The 20593-nt window shown below is 44.5% G+C and overlaps 1 protein-coding gene across 3 annotated transcripts in view; it reads left to right on the top strand.

Moving 5' to 3' along the window:
- Window positions 1-20593, top strand: part of GLIS3 (GLIS family zinc finger 3) — a 493142-nt gene that overhangs the window by 422267 nt on the left and 50282 nt on the right. For all 3 annotated transcript variants that reach the window (XM_032866527.1, XM_032866526.1, XM_032866528.1), the window contains one exon: window positions 8294-8438. In XM_032866527.1, coding sequence (XP_032722418.1) covers window positions 8294-8438 — 145 coding nt within the window. The remainder of the gene's footprint in view (window positions 1-8293; window positions 8439-20593) is intronic.

The following is a 20593-nucleotide window of genomic DNA, read 5'->3' on the forward strand; positions in this document are numbered from 1 at the left end:
GTGTGTCAGGCATTAGTAAATGCTTTCTAAATCTACATTACTTCTCAAAAGAAGAAGGATAGCTCCTTGCTGTCATCCTGATTTTATAGAAGGGGGACTACAGGCAGGCTAGTGAACATACCTGCCCAGGATCACACAGTCACTGAACCAGTCTGTTCAACTAAAACGCCCACACTCCTCCTGCTTCACTATCCTGTCATCTACATAAAATCTGTAGATGTTCAGTCTGGAAGGAAAACTGCTACAGGAGGGCCAACACACTAAAGCACGGCCCCTCTCAGGGCTGAAATTCGCTGGTTATTACAGCATTTTGAGGTTTCTCAAATATAAAGAAAGCCATAACGTCGACTATGAGCAAAGTTACTCCGTGTGGTCTGCGGAAGAAGGAGAAGAGAAACCCCCCATGCATGGAAATCTAGGGGAGGCTGATTACAGCTGAGGTTGAGGCAGAACGTTCTAAGGATCATACATATTGAACAATGGCAGACACCATGTCGTAGAGAAATGGGTCGTCCAAGATGTTTAGGCAAAGCCTAAGCTGCCACCAGCATATGCAGTAATGGGGGGCAGCTCAACAGCACTCATTTAAATTTAAATTAATTAAAATTCAATTAAGTTACATTACAAGTGGTTTCCTCAGTTGCACTAGCTACATTTCAAGTGCTCATTAATCACACGTGACTAGTGGCTGCTAATTAGTACAGAACAGAACTTGTTCGATGGAAGAAGGTTCTGTTGGACAGCACTGCCATAGAGCGGGTCCATGGGAAGATTGGATCCTTGTTCGTTTTTACTCTGAAATTCTGTTTCTGTGAACAGTTCCCCTCAGTCACCAATTTTGATGGGATAACCAGCACTTTTATTGTGTCCGTTATACTGGAATGTTTGTTTCACGCCTTGTACTGAGATACACCCCAGCCTGTGTTTCTGCACCAATATTTTGGCATCTTCATTCATCAGCTATGGGCAAAAAAATGTTTGACCTTTGGAATCCTTGCTAACTAGATCGGTATCCCCTATTACAGAAATTCAGGTGCCCAACTGGCCAGTACCTCATGTTCCCAACGAGGCTTCTCCCAGTTCTGTTTGTCTAAGTCTTCATTATCATTTCTTTTTCTTTTTGTAAGTTGGTCACTCCCAAAGGAAATGAATCTGATAGCAGATTGTTGGAGATTAATTACCTGTGATGTGCCAAAGCCACTTTATAAATGTCAGTGCTGCGGAATCCCCAGAGAGAGAATTTTTAGATTCAACTGGAAATTAATTGTAATTAATAGAATAGGTTAATTCATTGTAATTATTTTTAAGGCTTTCGGCAATGAGTCAATTCCCCAAGATCCACATTGCTCCAAGTGTCATAGAGAACGCTTGATGAGAATGTTCTGGTACTAAACCTCAACCCTCTGGAAAAAAATAATAAAATCCTACTTGTCTTTCCTTCTGGCTGAGTTTCTTCAGAAACATATTTTGGTGGCATTTGATTTCTGGAGAACAAAGGAATCCCTATAAGGTGGTGCATGAACACACACAGCCCAGATAGACTCTGCTTATTGGAGAAAGGGAAAACAAAAGGCTTTTGATTGTGCCTCATTTTCTTTGGAAGTATGTCTCACTTCAGACTAACAGAATGCCTTTGCTCTTGGAAGAAAATGTAATGGAACTGAAAATTGAAGAATCTGGGCCTTTTTCCCTTTCCTAATTATTTCCACTTGACTCACTTAATCTTGGACGATTATTCAATCATATCTGAAATGAGAAAATGACGGGAGTAGAATCTCCGTCTCTTGTTTCGAGAGCTTATAAACATTAACAGAATAGTCTTGAACAAAAAACAAATACAAATTGCAATTGACGGTGCCTTGTTTTTATATATTAGGAAAAATCCCTGCATTGTTGGGGAAGCAGCTCAAGTTTCCAAACGTAGGAACCTTGTCGAGCCTTGATGGGTGATTTCATTATTAACGTTGAAAAACTATCGTTTGGAACAAATATTTTAGAATGGGAAAGTGTACAGAAGCTAAGGAGCCAATGTGTTTACTTGCACCTGGATGGGCTGAGAAACTAAGCCCGAAAATGGGTTACTGAAGCCCGGGATCATTAACACTCCAAGACTCATGGATTGGTTTTGGAGACTCGGAGATGTCTCATTTCCTCCTAGCTCGTCTGTGAGCCTTACTGCATTGTCGTGAACACAAGGATACATGCAGCCCTAAAAATCGCCAAGAGCTAGGTCAGGGCTCCGTGTGCAATAATACTTCCTGACAATCGGGTCTGTCTGAACTTGAAGCTTACTGCCAAGGTGAAGAAGCAAGTAGCCCGTGACTACAAGGAATCCAGCCCAGGCTGAGAGCCACTTACTGGGGTTGCTGCGGGGAAGTCATGCAGAAGATGAAGCTTTGGCCCCAATGGTACCTGAGGCCCCTTCGAATGCTGATTATTCCTGTAAATTTGGGTTTTGTGTTTAACTTGGACTCCACAGTTAGGCTTTTAGCTTTATCCATAATTGCCTAGACCACCGCACTTCCAGTGATCATGTTTACCGTGCCCCTGGTGTCGGGGAGGAACAGGTCCCAAAGAGAAGGAAACTGTGCATCTGAGCATCTCGTGAGCCCTGTTGACGGGCTCTGTGCATTCCTGAGCCACATCTGCGGGATGTTTCCTCAGTTGCGTGCTCCTGGAAGCAGGCCGTGAGCCAAGGTTGGGGTGCGTGTGAGTTATGAAAGAAGTGTTCCCAGGAGAATCTGGGAGAGGAAGGAGGGAAGGGGAAGAAGAAGCTGGGCGGAGAGACCCCATGGTGGGGGATGGGGGAACACCGGAGCATGAAACACATCTTAGAGTCTGTCCCACTTAGAGGCAGAGGAGCATAAGAGACTGGTTCCATGTGTGTTCAAGGTGGGGAGTGGTCTGCTGGCTGTTGGCCGTCAAGTACACAGAAGCCAAAGGATGGAAACACCAAGGCTTATGGGGTCAGCACAGAGCTCATCGAAGTGATCAGAGGGGATTTGGCCAGAATAGCAGCAGCCTTTCTGCCCTAGTTCCGATGATCTGTACCTTCTTAAAATCTCCTTGTGTAGGGGTCCTTAAAACATGCCCACATTGTATTTTTTAGACACAGCCACACACCACTAGAGATTGGAACCTCCTGTAGATAGAGCATCGTGTCTCATTCTTATGGAGCTCGTGGGAGGTGGATGCTGTACCCCCTTGCTGGCCCCGCCCAGCCAGGGGCTACAGAATTTTGGAAGTTTGAAAAGCAGTCAGTTAGCAGGTCCTCGTGGGCTTTACAACACAGTTGTGCAGACTCAGCTCGTAACAGGAAACAAGGCTCCCTGTACCGTGGAGGCCAGTGGGGGCCGGCCTGGTCGGAAAAGGTTCCACTCATCCAGGCCCTACACAGGGTCTTGGAGAAGCTACATTGGGAGAACATGGGCCATCCCAGGCAGGAGGAGTGTGCAGCCATGATAAATGGGATGTTTGCAGACAGCAAGTCAGTGCTCCGGGAGCTCTCTTTCTAGAACTCTCTTCCTCTCAATAGGCACTTAGCTAATTTCCCCAGCTCCTTTGCTCAAGTATATCTTTCCAGTGAGGCCACAGTTCTCCTCTGTGTTCCTGGACCAGCGACCCCTTCTCTTTTTCTCGTTTTTTCTATAGCAGTCACTACTTTCTAGGAAATTTACTTATCTGGCTAGTTTGTTTCACTGCTTTTAGAGTGTGAGCTCCTCAGGAGGCATGTTTGTCTGCTCCGATTGCTGGTGTGTGTCGGGCCACTAGAACACTGCCTGGCATATGGCTGAGGCCCAGGAAGTGGTTTTGCAGTGACTGGGTGAGAAGGATAAAGGAAGACAGTGTTACGCTGGTGCTCACGGGGCTCGGTTAGGGCCACAGAGTTGGTATAAGTCAGGATCCCTGGGGCTGGGCAACACAGCAGCCAGTCCTTTCAAACAGGCGAATTGATGATTAGTGGGTTAAAATGTTGCTTCTTTCTATAAAGAACAGTAAAGTTTCTTTCCATAAAGGGCAAGTTCTTTGCTATCTCCTAAGGGCAGGTGATTAGACGGTACTGAAAAATTTTTAACTCTTTTTATTCCTGTGAAAGGAGACAAAAATCCAAGTTGTTTTAAGACATGAATCTCATATAACTGTTTCTTGTGGTGAGGTCTACAAGGAGACATAATAAGAAATGGTTACATGAGGTTCATGTCTTAAAGACAATTTGGTCTTTATAATTCTGAATTTCTACAAGGCATTTCCTGTTCCCGGAACCAGAACCATCTCAACTCTCCTCATCAGGATTCGAAGAGAACAGTGGCTCTGAAAGTGCTGTCCCTAGACCAACAGCATCATCCTTACCTGGGACTTTATTAGATATGCAGCCCAGATGATCGGGTCAGAGGCCCTGCAGCAGGGCCCCAAGTGACTCTGCCACATGCCCAGTCTGGAGAACCATAGTTAGAGATCATCCCCTATTGGGAAAATTTCTTTCTATCTTCTTTACATTCCTAGCAGTTAAGAAGATGTTGAAACATACATTATGTAATTTGTTGTATATAAATAGTTGGGTTTCTTACTCTAGATATAAAACTATTATATGGAAGGACATCCCTCCCAGGAGATTTCTATATCTCCCTGCCTTGCCCTTTAGATAATTCCTGGACTTGAGAATGTTTAAGAGACGTAAATGTTCTGGAAGGCCCTTTCCTAGTCTAATAATCTGGGCCGGAGAAGATAATACTGAACTTACACATCATTACTGCATTTTTATGCATATGGCCTGCCTTTGGAAATTATGCATAAGTTCCCCAAGGCTTGTTTGATTTAAGAAGCACTTTCTAGAACCATGCCTAATCCCAGAGAAAACCAAATTAACGCTCCCCACAAAGTCGTATGGAATCACCCTCTTAGGAGCCATGAATAGTTGTTGAAGCTAAGGAAAAGTTGTCTGCTTTTGACTCTGAGAGTGTCCATGGCCATGAAATTCCTTGGAAAGACAGCATCAGTACTGATAACTATAAAACCCTAGAGTAATAGAAAGCAGAAAGACATTCATGTCTATGCTCAATAGAACATATGGGCCCCAGATCACATTGTAACAACGAAATATAAATTAAAAGTGATCACCAGAACTCATTCGAAGCCTTGATTTTTTTCCAGTTTTTCTTACACGGCATGTGCTAGGTTAGTACCAAAATAACAAACATACCTTCCAAAAGCCCTGAGAGGGTTAGCCATTAATTCAGATGGTCTTGGTCAGAGATCGCAATGTGGCAAAGCTGAGGAAATTATAATGTAACTATGGCTAGTTCATGAACATGTGTTAAATGCTCTTTCTCTAATGCTTGGGGTCACTATGCCATTTTCGTATTCTTGGACTAAGACCTGGACATGTGTTTGTCTCTTTACGGAGCTTGTTGGGATCCAAGAAATGCTAAAGTTATGGAGTAGTAGCTTATTGGTGTTGTGTGTGCGTCTTGTTTTCTCTGTGATCAGAGGATGGGTCACAGTCATTGTCTGTACAGTGCTGGTGTAGTTAACCACTGGCTCTCCAGATGAAAAAAGCCCAATTTGTAGCATTTGCCAGTCTCTAAGGTGGAAATATTCTCATCTTGACCAATTTCAAGCTCTCAGTTTGACATCATTGCGTGGGGAATTTGGGAAAGATACATGCGGATGGCACTCTTGGATTGGTGCAAGCCAGCTCCAACACATCATTGGAATGTAGAAAATATGGAAAGCAGAGGAAAGGATTTAAAAAAAAATAATGTTGCTGCTGGGAACAAAAATGAGTTTTAAAATTGGATTTTAGGGCGCCTGGGTGGCTCAGTGGGTTAGGCCTCTGCCTTCGGCTCAGGTCGTGATCTCAGGGTCCTGGGACTGAGTCCCGCATCGGGCTCTCTGCTCGGCAGGGAGCCTGCTTCCTCCTCTCTCTCTCTCTCTCTCTCTCTCTCTGCTTGCCTCTCTACCCACTTGTGATCTCTCTCGGTCAAATAAATAAATAAATAATCTTTAAAAAAAAATAAGTAAATAAAATTGGATTTTGTACTTCCTTACCATATTTTGTCTATGTGCTTTATGTAATGATCATTTTTTATATATATATATTTATTTATTTATATATATATTTTATATATATATATATTTTTTATATATATATATAAAATTTTGTGTTTTCCTTTTATCTCCATGGGCTTCAATTTAATGGTTGACTAAGTCCATCAAATTGGTGTAAGATCATTTATTAGCCTTAGTTGGGGACATTTAAATAATGTTCCCTAATTATGAATATTGCTACAAATAATGCTGTGTATTATTAAAAAATCGGATATAAATCTTCCTTCACCTCTCTGGCTGTTTCCTTAAGACAGATTCTAAGATTAAATGATCTCAGTTATGCTTCTTAAAAAAGTATTTCCAGATACCATCTAGAAAGTTTGTGCTAGAAAGTATACTCCTTCCAACAACTTTTATGAATGCGTCTCTCACTGTACCTTCACTACCACTCCTTCTTTTTTAAAAGTTTTATTATTAGTTTGGTAAGGTTTTTTAAAGTTTTGACATTGCATTTCCTTGCAATCGTGCTGAACATCCTTTATGATCATTTATATTTCTCCTTTTAAAAATCTTTTTTCTTCGTATCAAGGGCTGCACAGTGAGGCAGTCCCACCTCCCTCACTGGGTCATTTCCGGGCTTCTAAGAGCCTGTAGTGATCTGGTCCACCCTTTCCTGGTTCTAAGGAACATACACCACCACCCCCCACATCGATGCTTCCATCTTGTTTCTCTTCTCCAGGCCCCAGGCTTGGCCCACTCTAGTCTTATTTCTTCTCTGACCATCCAGGTACACTGTGGGACTGGTGGGCTCTTGCCCCATGAAGCTGCAGGACTCCTGTCCTCCCGCCTTTCCAAGCTCTTTACAAGAGCCCTCTCCAAGAGGCTTCCCAGCCCCTCCGCCTAAGGTCGTTTTCCCTCCTCTTGCACTCGTCTCCCTGCCCCACTCTGTGCTTCCCCACAGTGTCAGCTGCCCCCGACATGGGGTACTATAGGTGCTCACGGGCTCCCTCCCCTCTAGAGTAGACGTTCTGTACCACACTGGTCCTAGAGCCTGGAGGAGCATCTGACGCTCCATGAGTCCTCGTTGGGTGAGTCAGTGTACGCCAGCCATGCAGATGAAGGTTCAGATTTGTCTGGATAAAAGCAAAATCAATTCATATGCTCTCTTGAAATACTGAAGATGCTAACTATTTTCAGTATCCATAACAGTGGTATTGTTCTATATTTTTAAGGTATTATGTTTTTATGGAAGCAGAAGGTTGATGATATTCTACACCTAAACCTCTCATTATGATTTTTTCCCATTCAAATTACACTCACAGTTCTTTTTCATAAGGAAATCAGATAAATTTGGCCTATTCTTTATTACATTTTTACCGCTTGATTTTTTTTTCTTACATGAAACTCTTTAATATATAAAGAATTATTTTGTTACTGTGATAAAATGAAGATCTAAATTAGGTCGGGCTTTTTTTTTCTTTTTCCATGTAACTTACTGTTGGGTTTTTGTTGCTGCTAATGACATGAGTTTTGCTTTTAATTATGCTCTGTCGTATTTAAAAACTTAACCTATGTATTTTCCTCTCATGTACAATTTATAGGCACCAGATCTCAATGGATATTTCTCAGTTATCTCCAAGATATCTTCCTGGTCCTATGTCTGTATTTTAAATGCACCTTCAGGGGCACTTGCATGGCTCAGTGGGTTAAGCCTTTGCCTTCGGCTCAGGTCATGATCTTAGGGTCCTGGGATCGAGTCCTGCATCAGGCTCTCTCCTCAACAGGGAGCCTGCTTCCCCTCTCTCTCTCTCGCTGCCTCTCTGCCTACTTGTGATCTCTGTCTATCAAATAAATAAATAAAATCTTAAAAAAAAAAAAGCACCTTCGAATCTGGACCGAATATTCTTGAATTTGTTTTTGTTATCACTACAAGTTCCGATTAGATACAGAGCAAATAAAAGGAAGCATAATAGGAAACTGGGCTCCCAGAAGTAGAAACTTCAAAGACTGGAGTCCAGTCCTTCTCCAGCTGTGTTTTCCAGAATCCCCTGCCAGGTGTTATCAGGATTGGCGAAGTAACCATCATTGATTCTCTGTGAGGCCCAATGCCTGACCCACCACTGTTGCTTAATAAATACTTGTGAATTGCATTGCATTGAACCTTAGGACATGATGCCTTTCCCCAGAAGTACTCTGAGGGACAGCTTTCCTTTCTCACATGTCTTCTGTTTTCTCCGTCTCTTAGTTGCGGTCCAGCGCAGAACTCCATCCCGACCTGCTCTCGGACTGCCTCACCGTGCAGCCCCTGCAGTCGGCCCCCTCCCCGCACGACGCTGCTGCTGATGGGGCGGTGGGATGCTCCCCCGGGCCGGGGCCTGACCTCTATCCAGGTAACCACAGCAGAGGCCGCGTCAGCTGTCCCCTTCCAGGCCCTTCGCTCTGGCTCAAGGGAACACTCACATGAGAACAGTTCTCCTAAGATCATCTGTAGTTTGCTTTCTCAATGAGCTACAAGTTGCCCCCCCCCCACTTCCCATCTGATTGCTGAGCTGAGTTGGCAGAAGACTGTTTTTTCTCCTAAAGAGACACAGTAAAATAATGCATTAGCTCTTGTAGTTCTGGGCTTCTGCCAAAAGTCCAGTGTGCCCGGCTCTCCCAGGTATCTTAAATTTATTAACTTGACTGAGACCCAAAGGAAGTGTTTCCCCCTTACTCAAGTAACAGGCTGCATGTGGATTTCTTAATGGAACAGTTATTGTCATGTTTGCATTTCAAAAGGAAGCCCCAGGTCTCTAAGAAAAGTCTCACATCAGTCAGCCACCTTGTAGGAAGGGCTCGTCAGCTACTGGGTGGGGTGAGGGGAAGGCACTCCCAGACCAGTGTCCTTCTGCCCATGTTTGAAGAACAGGTGACTCTATATTTGGAAAATTTCACCTATGTAATGAAAACTAGGAAAGGATTAATACGCAATAAGAAAGTTGTTTTTTTTTTTCGTTTCTCTGTTAGCCCAGATTTTTGTCCATTTTCTATTCTCTATAATGATTCTGTACTTGTGCAAACATAATTGGTTGTCATCCTCACATATGGAAAGCTCTTACTGTCATGCTATGAATATGAAAGCAAAAGTCCCACCAGCTCCACACTCCAGACAATGGGGATTTTTGATTATCTGTGGATCGCAGGTACCCCTGCCACCCCCATCTGATTCCCAGAGCCAGGTTTTGGCAGCAAACTGGGCTTTTTTCCCTCTTTTTAAAGGTACTAATAAGCCATAGAGAATTAAGAAGTTATTGATGCATAACACCGGAATAGAAAAAGCCATGCTTCTGTAACTTTTTTAACTTTCCAGTTCTCAGCTGATCTGAAAGCAGGGGAAAGGGCTGTAAGCAAATATTTTGAGAGGGTCTGTCAAAGACATCCTTGATGTTGTCTCACTGGTGAGTTGCTCCAGGTACCTTCTCTTAGAGAAAAGCAAGCCTCTGCCTTTTGAAACCCTAGGAGAAGGGCAGACCACATCTTACAGAGGTTTGGGGTGCAGGTACATACACATGAGATCTACCAAAACACAATGTTATCAACTCACGTAAATATTTTGTATTAGATATATACATGAGAAAGCGTGACTCGTTTTTGTTTGCACATATGTCTGTTTGATTTGCCAAATATTTGATATGTGAACACTTATTCTCGCACATTTAATTAACAATCGGTTTACAGCAGTCTATACAGCATTTCCCTAGTTACTTCAGTCCAGAAATCCGTGATCTTCCTAAGGACCTGGTACCCGGCCGTTAAGAGTCCAAGCTAACCAGACTTGATTGAAAAACGGCCCGGCGTCTAATGTAGGTGGTTTCTCGTAATGGGCTAGTCTCGCTGCACTCCCACTTTGAAATGGGTTTGGGAAGCGTGGCTGTCTCTCTCTCTGGAAAACGTTAGTACCTTCGCTGTGTGTGTAGCTGACTTTCAGAACTTAGGAGTCACACTTCTCTTGGTGCGTGCTTCGTACGGCTGGCAGTGTTGTTCCCTTTTTTTTTTTTTTTTTTTTAATGTTGAACCAGCTTTGTCAGTCCAGACAGATTTCCTTTTTTTGTTCACGACACTTTTTTTTCTGTATTGGGTCTTCAAAACGATGATGGGCTCTTAGCTTCGCACCGCCAGCCGCAGCAGGCAAGCTGCCACAATGGGCGAGGAGCCTGCATTGTCGCAGTGTCAACAGAGCGTCTTCAGAGTGCCTGGAATTTTCTGTGATTCTGGGAACATTTGAAGCAGGCAGGTGGCCATGCTCTTGAACTCTGTTCTTGGAATTTTACTTCTCGAGTCCGTGTGTAGCTGAAAGTGTATCTTGCCTACTTCTCTCTTCTTTCCTTTCTCCCTCGGGTCCTATTTCACTTTCTTTGTTCTTGCCTTTTTGAAAAATTGATTAAGTCCTCTGCTTTACTGAATACACAGCAAACCCAGAGCAGAACCAAGCAGGAGGAAAAACTACAAAACAAAAATGTGTTAAACCTTCCTTCTAAAGTTCTAGAAATGCATGTGCCGGAAGTGCATGTTTCTACAGGTTTCAGACCTGTACCAAAGACCTATGGAAAGAAGCCAAATAGTGAAAAATGCCAAAGGAAAATGAAGCTGTTCATCAATTAGTTAAATGTGAACTCTGAGGTGTTAAGGCAATTTGACAAAGATTAAGAGTTGTTTGAATGTAGGGGTGCTTGGAGCCATTCCTTTTACCTTCTGCCACACAAAGTCAAGAAAATATTTGTTTAATGATTGTCAAACACTTATACTTCTAAGTGCTAGCAAATTGATTTATCATAAAAATATCTGGTCGGAAACCCTTTGAGTCCGTGTGGTTGTAGGATCAGAAGCAGGCTCACAGTGGGCACTAAGACATTTTAGAAACCACACGACTGAAGACTCGTAGTTCGAAGAAGTCACAGTTTTGAAATGGACATTTTTAGTGGGTTGGTAAACAACAGTTGGTGAGATTCCAAGAGAGAGAGAGTTTGCAGAGCACTAGGAAGAACAGGGAAGGTGTCATTTCTGACACATACAAATCTTACAAGTCTCCTACCATGCTGACTTCCCTTACGGAGACCGTTTTCAGTTGATGAGACAGAATTTGATTAGGAAGGGTTGCTGGAAAAGACTTGCATTTCTGTGGAAGGAAAACAGGGCTCCAGGTTCAAGCAGCTAAAATATCACTTGAGGCCACGCTGAGGGCTACTTTACACTGAGGCGTTTACTTGCCTACTATTCTGAAAATCCCAGGGCTCCCCAGACCTGATCCTGAGCTAATTGGAGAGCAATTTGGTGACCCAATGGAAAGCCTGGGACAAGGAGGAGCAGTTCTCAGGGACGGCTCACTTAGGTTTTCTGCCCTTTTGTTGAGAAGTTCTGTACCCTAGATATCTAGATAATGCCCCAGACTAGCCTGTAAATTTGGGTGATTTCTCTTATCATCTGAGGGAAAAGTAGTTCACAGTCAGTAGATCAAGGTGGCCTCTTTGGAGGCTTAGTGCCTGTGAGGAAGTTCTTGTCAGCTTCCTCAGTCAACTAACACGCAGATGAGCATAAGCAAGTGAGTCTGTAATACCATGAGAGTGTCGTAATGGAGAATGCCATATGGGAGAGGATCTGTCCCACTGGTGGTCCCAAAACTCACGGCTCCCCCCAAACAAAACTATGGATTCAGTAAAACATGACCTCTGCAAGTGGCCTTAGCCATGAAGACAACATAGAGGCCAGCGTGGTTGAGATGTTTGAGTCCCACACAAACCACCTGTCGAGTGAGCAGCTCGTGCAGCTGGAACAAAGAAATGCGCAAGAATGGGGGGATTTTATTGGTACCACTTGTTTTCAGTTATAAAATAATTATCATGTTTTAGAACTTGTGAGTTCTATTGAACTAATTTTATTTTGAATGTAATGTTAGATATTTCGGGAGAAAGTATAACGCTCATATTATAGAGAATTGTAGAAAAACAACAAAGACTCTTTTTAGGGCAGGAATTTTTGAAGTCATATATTGTCCTTCCCTTCCCCTCACCCTCATTACTGGGGAATGAAGCCTTCTCTCTCACAATATCATCGCATTTTATAATAAATAGCACCATATTAAATCTATGCAAGATTTAACATACTTCATGAAATAGTTAATGTTGCATTTTAATGCAATTTATGGTCTATGTTTTAATACATTTTCTATATTCTTAAGCTGAATACATTTGCTATCTTGGGGTAGCTTGCTGAGTTGTAGGGGTTAGAAATAATCTTATATAAAAGTGCCTCATACAGTCTACTTGCAAACAGTGGTTGTTAACTTAAGGACTTTATTAGAAGGTTCTAAATTGACACAAATTTCCCAGTAGGTTAAACTTTACAGAATTATGAAGATCAAATAACATGAACTCTATAAAAGCAGGCATAGAACATTATAAAAAATGCAACAGATATTACTTGCATGATTTTCAAAAGCAGTGATTTGCTAAGAATTCACCAGAGGTGAAAAAGGGACAGAAGGACTTGGAACTGGCGGTGGTAGACACTGGGCTTGCAGAAGTGATTTAAAGGGAACCATTTGGCCATATATTTCCCATGTTCCTTCTGACATTGCTTTGAACTGCTTGTCAGAATCTCGTATTTTTCTTCACATCCCTTACATCTGTGGTTCATCTATCAAGTTGGATTGAGAATTCGGGGGATTGGGGGCACTTGGGTGGCTCAGTCAGTTAAGCGTCTGACTCTCGGGTTCTGCTCAGGTCATGATCTCAGGGTCATGAGATCGAGCACCATGCTGGCTGGCCCCTTCTCAGCGAGAGGTCTGCTTTTCCCTCTTCCTCTGGCTTTCCTCCTTCTCATGCTCGCTCTCTCTCTAAAAAATAAACAAAATCTTTTAAAAAAAGAAAATAGTAAGAGCAGCATCAAGCCCTGCTCTTCTCAGTTGCAGACACTAGCACCCTTAACCTCTAGATTTCGCCCTCTACGGCTCTGAGCCAGTCCATTCGTGTACATCAGACCACCTGGAAAATCTGGGAAAATGCAGGTTGCAGAGCCCCACTCCCAGAATTTCTGATTCAGTACATCTGGGCTAGTTTCAAGAATTTTAATTTCTGCCAGGCATCTTTAACAAATTCTCAGGCGACACTGGGTGCTGCTGGTCCAGGAAATACACTTTGAAAACTACTGCTCTGGATCATAAAATGTGGGAATGTTCCAGCAAAACACGATCTCAGTTGTGACAGGTGGGAGTTACAATAAGAATTACCCATAATTAACTAGATGGGGGAGAGGGACCGTTCACATCTAGATAGTATATCAAATCGCCACGATGTACACTTGAAAATATGTTACAGTCAGCTATACCTCAATGAAGGTGAAGTTTAAATATATAATAATTGGAAAATTGGAGCAAAATCTATATGTGAAAACCACATGTTGGAAATCTGTCTACAGAAGACAACATAATTTATAGCTAATATGCCCTATATTTACAATGAGAAATAGAATTATGTTGCTCTGGTACTTATAATTAAATTCTTACAGAGATAATAAAACTGAATCAAATATTGGGGAAAAAATTGCCCCGTAGTATATATTTCTGTTTCTCATTACAGGAAACCTACCAATGGATATTAAGCTCATCTCCCCTGACCATTACTCATTATTACTCCCCCCACTCATTACTCATTACTCATATTTTGATTAAGAGTGAGATCTTGTAACTACCCAACTGAAGAAAATTAAAATTGTGATTCCCAGACAGCACAGGCCACATTCGTATGTTTGCAGCTAATGTTAATGACTTTATATGTTTGCAAGCTGCTTAATTGGGTGCTTCAATTTCCCATATCCACTTACTTCCTTGTATTCATGTTAGTTTTTCACGCAAGATTAAGCTGCATTATTCAGTTTTATAATATGTACAGGTTTTTGCTGTAAAAATATTTTTCTGTGGATGAGCAAAAATAGTTCCACACCTCGTGTAGGAGAAGAAAGTAGTAAAGCTGGGTCGGTTGTAGCTCTACACCCGTTGAACAAAGTCTTGGTTGTCTTTGCACTGTTATTTCTTCTGTTCTCCTTTTGTGTTATTTTGCCAGCATTCGGACAGGTGTGAGAAAGAAGGGCCGCGTGCACTTCGAAGTAGGCCACATGCTGGTCTTGGGAAACAGGTGGCAAGGCACAGAATTAGGATAGAATTTCTGGAATGAGGAGCTAATTGCTTTGCGATTAGGAGGTTATGGGCCAGACTTCTGGGTCCAGAGTCCTGACCTTCTGCTTTGACTGAACTGACCTTCTAAGAAAAGGGAGGAAGATGTAGATGTGTCTTTCCCGTGAAGAACGAAGGAAAAAGAGAAGTGGGTGTTTTCACGGTGCTTGTCGTTCACACGGTGAAAGTTCATTTTTTTGACACTTATCTGCACCCTGAAAATAAACTTGAGTAGCATAAAACTCAGAAGTGAAGGACGTGACTGAATTAGCTTGGATAGTATTTGTCGTGTTTTACTCTTAACGGGGAAAGGAAAACATGTCACAGGCACTGGCTGAAGAGGGCATCGTGGACCTGATTCATTCCCGGTGGCTGAGGGCTGGCGTCTAGCGCATCTTCCGGAGCGTTGGAGGGTGACCTGTCCCTCTCAGGGCCCTGGCCACGGCTCACGGCAGCAAGGCCTCCTTACTGGCTGGCACCGATGCCTTAGAAGGTACAGCTTCCCCCCTCAGCATCGTAACCCCCTCTTCCTAGGAAGTGTGGCGGCTGCACTGGCTTTCCTGACAGTTTCCTGACAGTTTCCAGACAGCCACCTGGTCCCTCCCTCCGGCTCCAGCCCTGGTCTCTCTCCGTGAATTCAGCGGCTCGTGTCTGGCGTCTGCTCTGGCAGCAGCGCTGCAGACACGCCCCACACCCCCAGGAGGCTGTGGACCCACCGTCTTCACCGCAGCCTCCCCTGGGGAGTCCGTGAGAGTCCTCTTTCCCCCTTCTCCCAGGGGCTGCAGAAAGCGGGATGTGTGTTCACTCTTCAGAGAAAAAGGAGGATGACTGTCCTCGGCATGTGGAGGAAATTGGTTCTCCCACTGGTCCACAGGGATGCGTGTCACCTTTTCTGAGAAATCAAAGCTGTAATGCGTCAGCCGCCCCCGAACACGTTGTGTGGCTGGTAATGATGTAGGGTCCCTAGTTGTGCAGTTCTGAGGCCGTTTGGGGTGGGAGCTGCACCAACCTGTGTTTAGTATTCTCTTTTCTTAGGTGCTGTTGTCGGCCCTGTTTTATACAATACCTCTGACTGCCTGGGTGGCTGCTGTGTGCTCAGATGGGACATTAATAACATTAATAAGTGGGAGTGTTCCTTCTTTTCCAACTCAAATTCATTTCTCTCTCCCTGAGGTCAGTCGCCGGGTTCAAGGCCGTACAGAGCATTTGCAGTCGTCCTCAGCACACAGCAAGTGTTCAGCATCTGTTAGTTATTGTTGCTTTTATCCAAATGCCAGGACAATGTCTGCTACAGTTTGTGAAGGAGAGAGGGAACAGGAGCCTGAAGTCAGCCATCATGCCCCTGCGAGAAATGGGGACCGCACGGAAGCCTGAACAAGTGGGCGATTTGATCAGCACGTTTAGTCGTTCACATAGCATTTCTAGGTCAAGGAAACACCCTGGAGGTCTCTAACGAAAAACCAGTTGAAATTAGAAGCCTGTCACCTGGGCAGCAATGCCCCTAGAATCACAACGTCAAACTGTGTCTTGAGAAGAATTGGTTTTTTTAATTCAAAGAGTTTTTTTTCCGTTTATTTGTGTTTCTTTTAGAGGTAGTGTGCAATGGCAGGAAGGATGTGGCGCTCGGTCTGAGCTCCGGTCCTGGCTCTCGGCTCGGGGGAGCTTATGTCTCTTCCATGAGTCGGTGGTAAGAAGAGAGGCTCCGAGGACCGACTCGGGAATGAAGGGACACCGCGTGGGAGAGCTGGGTGCACTCCCTGCAGCGGGGGCTCCTTTCTCTTTTCCTTCCTCTTTGCTTAAACACTTAGAGAATCACCCCCAGACCCAGTCCGTGTCTGTGACGGAGACTGGAACCCCTTCTCTGCCTTCCTTTTAGTGCTGGGAGCTGCCACTTTGGGTTCAGAAGTCACTGTCCTGAGATCGCATGTTCCTTTTGAGAAGAATTCAAGTCAAGAAGTGAACTCAGAACTCTGCTCTTCTCAGACCCATTTTCAGATCTATGAACCCGGCATTTTGGATTCACGTGGGCTGCTCATACAGAATGTCAAGGGGCTTGGGTGAAAAGAGGGTCTGATCAGCAGGGACTTGGGTGGAGAAAGGAAGAAGTAGGACCAATGGCCTCACCCTACACAGTCTTACACCATCTCTGGTCAGCCCTGCTGAGGCAAAGCCTTGGTCCCTTCTGACGTCACTTCATAAATAGACTGTCCAGGCCATGCACTTGATCTCAAAATAACCCCTGGGCATCTAGAAAAGTATTCTTGGCCATTTGCTTACCTCAAATTTAGTTTCTGTAATTCAAACATATTCCCATAGTCCATAGACAGCTCCTTATTTCCTGTATGGCTTTTAGTAGTCGACTTACAACAGATAATTTATGATACTGTGGGCCACCTATGGCCTGCCTGCCTCCTGTTTTTGATGGCCTGAGAGTGAAAGATGTTTTTAAGATTTGTGAATGTAAAATGTAAAAAAGACTATTAACTTTTGGGTGAGAACAGTTGTTCAAAGAATTGAGGACATTGCCTCTTGCTAGCAATGCCTAAAATATTTAGTATCTGGCCCTTTACAGAACAGGTTTGCCAACTGCTGCTTTCCACTAATATCTGAGATGTTAATCGATGACTGAGTGAAATCAAGAAAACTTGTGGCTTCCATGTATTTGATCACATTGTGTTTCAAAAGTCTGCCGATATGGGGGCGCCTGGGTGGCTCAGACAGCTGAACATCCGATTCCTGGTTTCGGCTCTGGTCATAATCTCAGGGTTGTGGGATCGAGCCCCAGGTCAGACTCAGTGCCAGGCAGGGACTCTGCTTGAGACCCTGCCCCCCGCCCTTTACCCCCCCCCCAAGTAATAAATAAATCTTTAAAAAATAAGATAAAAGTCTGCCAGTACATACAGGCTCTTTGGTCCCCATAGCATTTTTTTTAAGATTTTATTTATTTATTTGAGAGAGAGAGAGAAAATGAGAGAGAGCATGAGTGGAGAAAGGTCAGTGGGAGAAGCAAACTCTCTACTGAGCAGGGAGCCCGATGCAGGGCTCGATCCTGGGACTCCAGGATCATGACCTGAGCCTAAGGCAGTCACCTAACCAACTGAGCCACCCAGGTGTCCCTCCCCATTGAATTTTAGATTTAGCAAATACTTGAGTAGTCTTCTAGCCCATGGGTTTGCAAGGATTTTTATAAGGCCCAGTATTTAAAACAGGTCCCAGCAGAGCTGTTTCCATTGAAGGGATCCAGACCACTTATTAAACCGCCTGTAGCACAGCACCCCGTCTTCCTTCCCATAGTTTATGGAAGCCCAAATGTAGTGACTCCCAGATGGAATTATTACTGTGAACGTCTTCGCACTGTCAGCAGATGTCTGCAGAGGCGGCCTCGTGCCGCAGTGGGAGACGAGCCCTCACTGATGTGGCTGCCTCTCAGGAAGAAGCTGCCAGAAGTCAGGCAGACTCCGCCGTTCTGGTTATGGTGAGCCCAGGGCTGGCAGGGATAGCACAGAGAATGGCCACAGTTTAATTCTGCTAAGGTTTATTTTTCCTAAAAAAAGAAGAGGCTTAAACCCTTGACTATCAAGGATTATGTTTTTTGAGATTCAGGCCATTTGTAGACATACTGCCTAATGCCCAGGAGAAAAGCAAAATTGTAAAAGATTGAGCATAGGGAGGATGCTAAAGTGTACTTTGTACCCAACAATAAGGGTGCTTGAAATTCACGCAACTGAAGACTGAACCTTCCATCCCACAGGTGGAGGAAAGCTTTTAAACTCCTTCAGAAAGGTTGTAAATGAGCATAATTCATGATTACATGTGAATGACTTCTCAGAGACTATCTCTCCTGAGAGCACATTAAGAGGCAACCCTAGGCACCTGAAGGCAAAGTAAGAAAATCCTCACTACGTGGGCAAAGTACAGAAAAAAGAGGACAGGGGCTCCTCTGGGGTCCCATTAAGTCCACCTTCATCATCTGAGCAGCTTTGCCTAGAGCCAGGGGTCAGTGCGCACTATGGTTCCCCGCTAATACCACAATTATTGGGTGGTATTAAATGAAGGGGCTGTTTCACTGAGTGGGGAAAGGGAGAGAGGTCTCTCGGGAGAGCTCAGAGTTGATAAATCAACTGTTGGGTTGGCCAGAAGAATATTGCATTAAAAATTGGATTGGCTGTATGTGTTCCATGTCTGTTTCCAAGAAGTCTCCTCTGTGTAATGATTTCAAAAATCGCATGGAAGGGCGCCTGGTTGGCTCAGTGGGTAGAGCGTGCAGCTCTCCATCCCTCGGTGAGTAAAAGCCCCAGGCTGGGCAAGGGGCCAGCTTTTTTTTTTTTTTTTTTTTAAGATTTTATTTATTTGAGGGAGAGAGAAAGAGAGAGCACGCGAGCATGAGGAGGGGAAGGGTCAGAGGGAGAAGCAGACTCCATGCTCATCGAGGAGCCCAATGCGGGACTCTACTGGGACTCCAGGATCATGACCTGAGCCCAGGCAGTAGCTTAACTAAGTGAGCCACCCAGGTGCCCAAGGGGCCTACTTTAAAAGAAGAAAAAGAGAAGGAAGCAGGGGGAGAGGAAGAGGAGGAGGAGAAAGGGGAAGAGGAAGAAGAAATAGTCACATGGAAGTCGAGTAGGTGGGGTTGTCTTGTAGTGTCTGAAAGTGAGGGCACCTCTTTTGTGGTCACGAAGGTACAGGTAGGAGGTATCTAAGGATTGGAAAACGGGGACCTGGAGGAACCAGTATTTTTTACTAAAACTGGTTTTTGTGGCCAAATCAGACTTCATTCCAGAAGTGGAGATGAGGAGCATTCCTGCAAGAGCTTCCCGGAAAGTTGTCCCCACCTGCGCCATCTTTCGTCTCTCTTTCCGCCCTCCCGCCCTGCTCATCAAGTGGGATAACGTAACACACGGTGGCAGTACTGGGTTCCTGGCAGGGTCCTCTTTGTTCCTATCACCCTCCTGACTGGCTTTGTAATGAACTCTCTGTGAGCAAGTGGGTTGGGAGGAGAAGGGAAGAAAGATAAGGTATGAGATTTGAGGTTAGATAAGTCAGGCATTGTCTGGGAAGACCCGAGAGGGGCTGCATGAAATGCTGGTCCCAGAGAAGTTGAGCAAGCTGCCAGATGACGCCGTTCTACTTGTAACACAGCGTCTTTGTTCAAAACGCAGCTGTTCCAGGAGCTTCCGCTCCATGCAGTTAATTACACCTGGTTATTTCAGAATGTCTGACGGTAACCCTTGGCATCTACGTGGATGACTTCAGCCGTCATCTGCTAGCTGTATCACAGTGCATCCCAGAAAGGCATGTAAGCATGAGTCCTCTTCCAAATACTAATAACTTCTTCCCTGGCTGTAAATCCAGCTGCATGATGTGCAAGTATAATTGGGCAGCCTACACGGAAGTCTGGCGCTCATGTGGGAATATCTATTTGTAAGAGAACCTGAATATTCATGTAACTGTCCAGACATCAATAAATTCTCATTTTACCTTATTTATTTCTGTTCCCCAGTGAACAGCGACGCTCTTAAGCTCAAAGGTAATAGGCATGTTCTTCGGAGATGTACCCTCTCTTACCGTAATAGAACGTCTTTCTAATACATTTGTTCATCGGTTGCCAGGTAGCTCTCCCATCAGGTGACACGAGTGTGTTTTCTTTGTCTTAGTGCACAGGTGACAGTTACCATTGTTTGCCATCAATTAGCTTCGGGTAGCATGTCAAGGATGTACGGATGGTGTCATTTTATTCTGACAGCCGCCCGAGCCGGTTGAGAAGGGATTGTTTCATTATCCTCTTATCAGTACTGCTGGATAATCCACACCGCAAAGAGGGAGGAGGAAAAAAAGACAGATGGGAAGAATAGAATTTTAGGGATTGGCAATATTAAAATTATTCATGCCTCCAGGAGGAGAGAAAGATTAGAGAGATGACTCTGGGAACCCTTCAGAAGCCTCCCACTTCCCTAATGCTGGCTGCAATGTGGGATGCTGCCTCTCGCCAGCCACTGGGGGGCAGGGAGGGGGGATGCCCACAGGAGCCTGGGAGGGGAGAGAAGGGGAACCGAGCCCTTCTCCTCACCCGCACCAGCAACCAGGCCAGGAGTATCTGCCGCATCTCTGCCCTTCTCCAGTGGATGGGGCCTTTCCCGTGCTGGAAACTTCTCCCTGGTTCATGCATTTGGGCTGTGAGAGCATTTTCCCTTGAACAGCAGTGCAATTTAATTGTGCTCTGTGTGTGAAATGCAAAGAACCGCAGAAAGTACCGTGGCCCAGATTTCCACTGTTGGGGAGCAAACCTCCCGTCGCTCCCCCAGCGCTGGCCGAGTCCTTCACAATGATGGCAGGGAAGGT

This window comes from Lontra canadensis, unplaced genomic scaffold, assembly GCF_010015895.1.
Source record: "Lontra canadensis isolate GAN:19392208 unplaced genomic scaffold, GSC_riverotter_1.0 scaffold31, whole genome shotgun sequence".
Lineage (NCBI taxonomy): Eukaryota > Metazoa > Chordata > Mammalia > Carnivora > Mustelidae > Lontra > Lontra canadensis.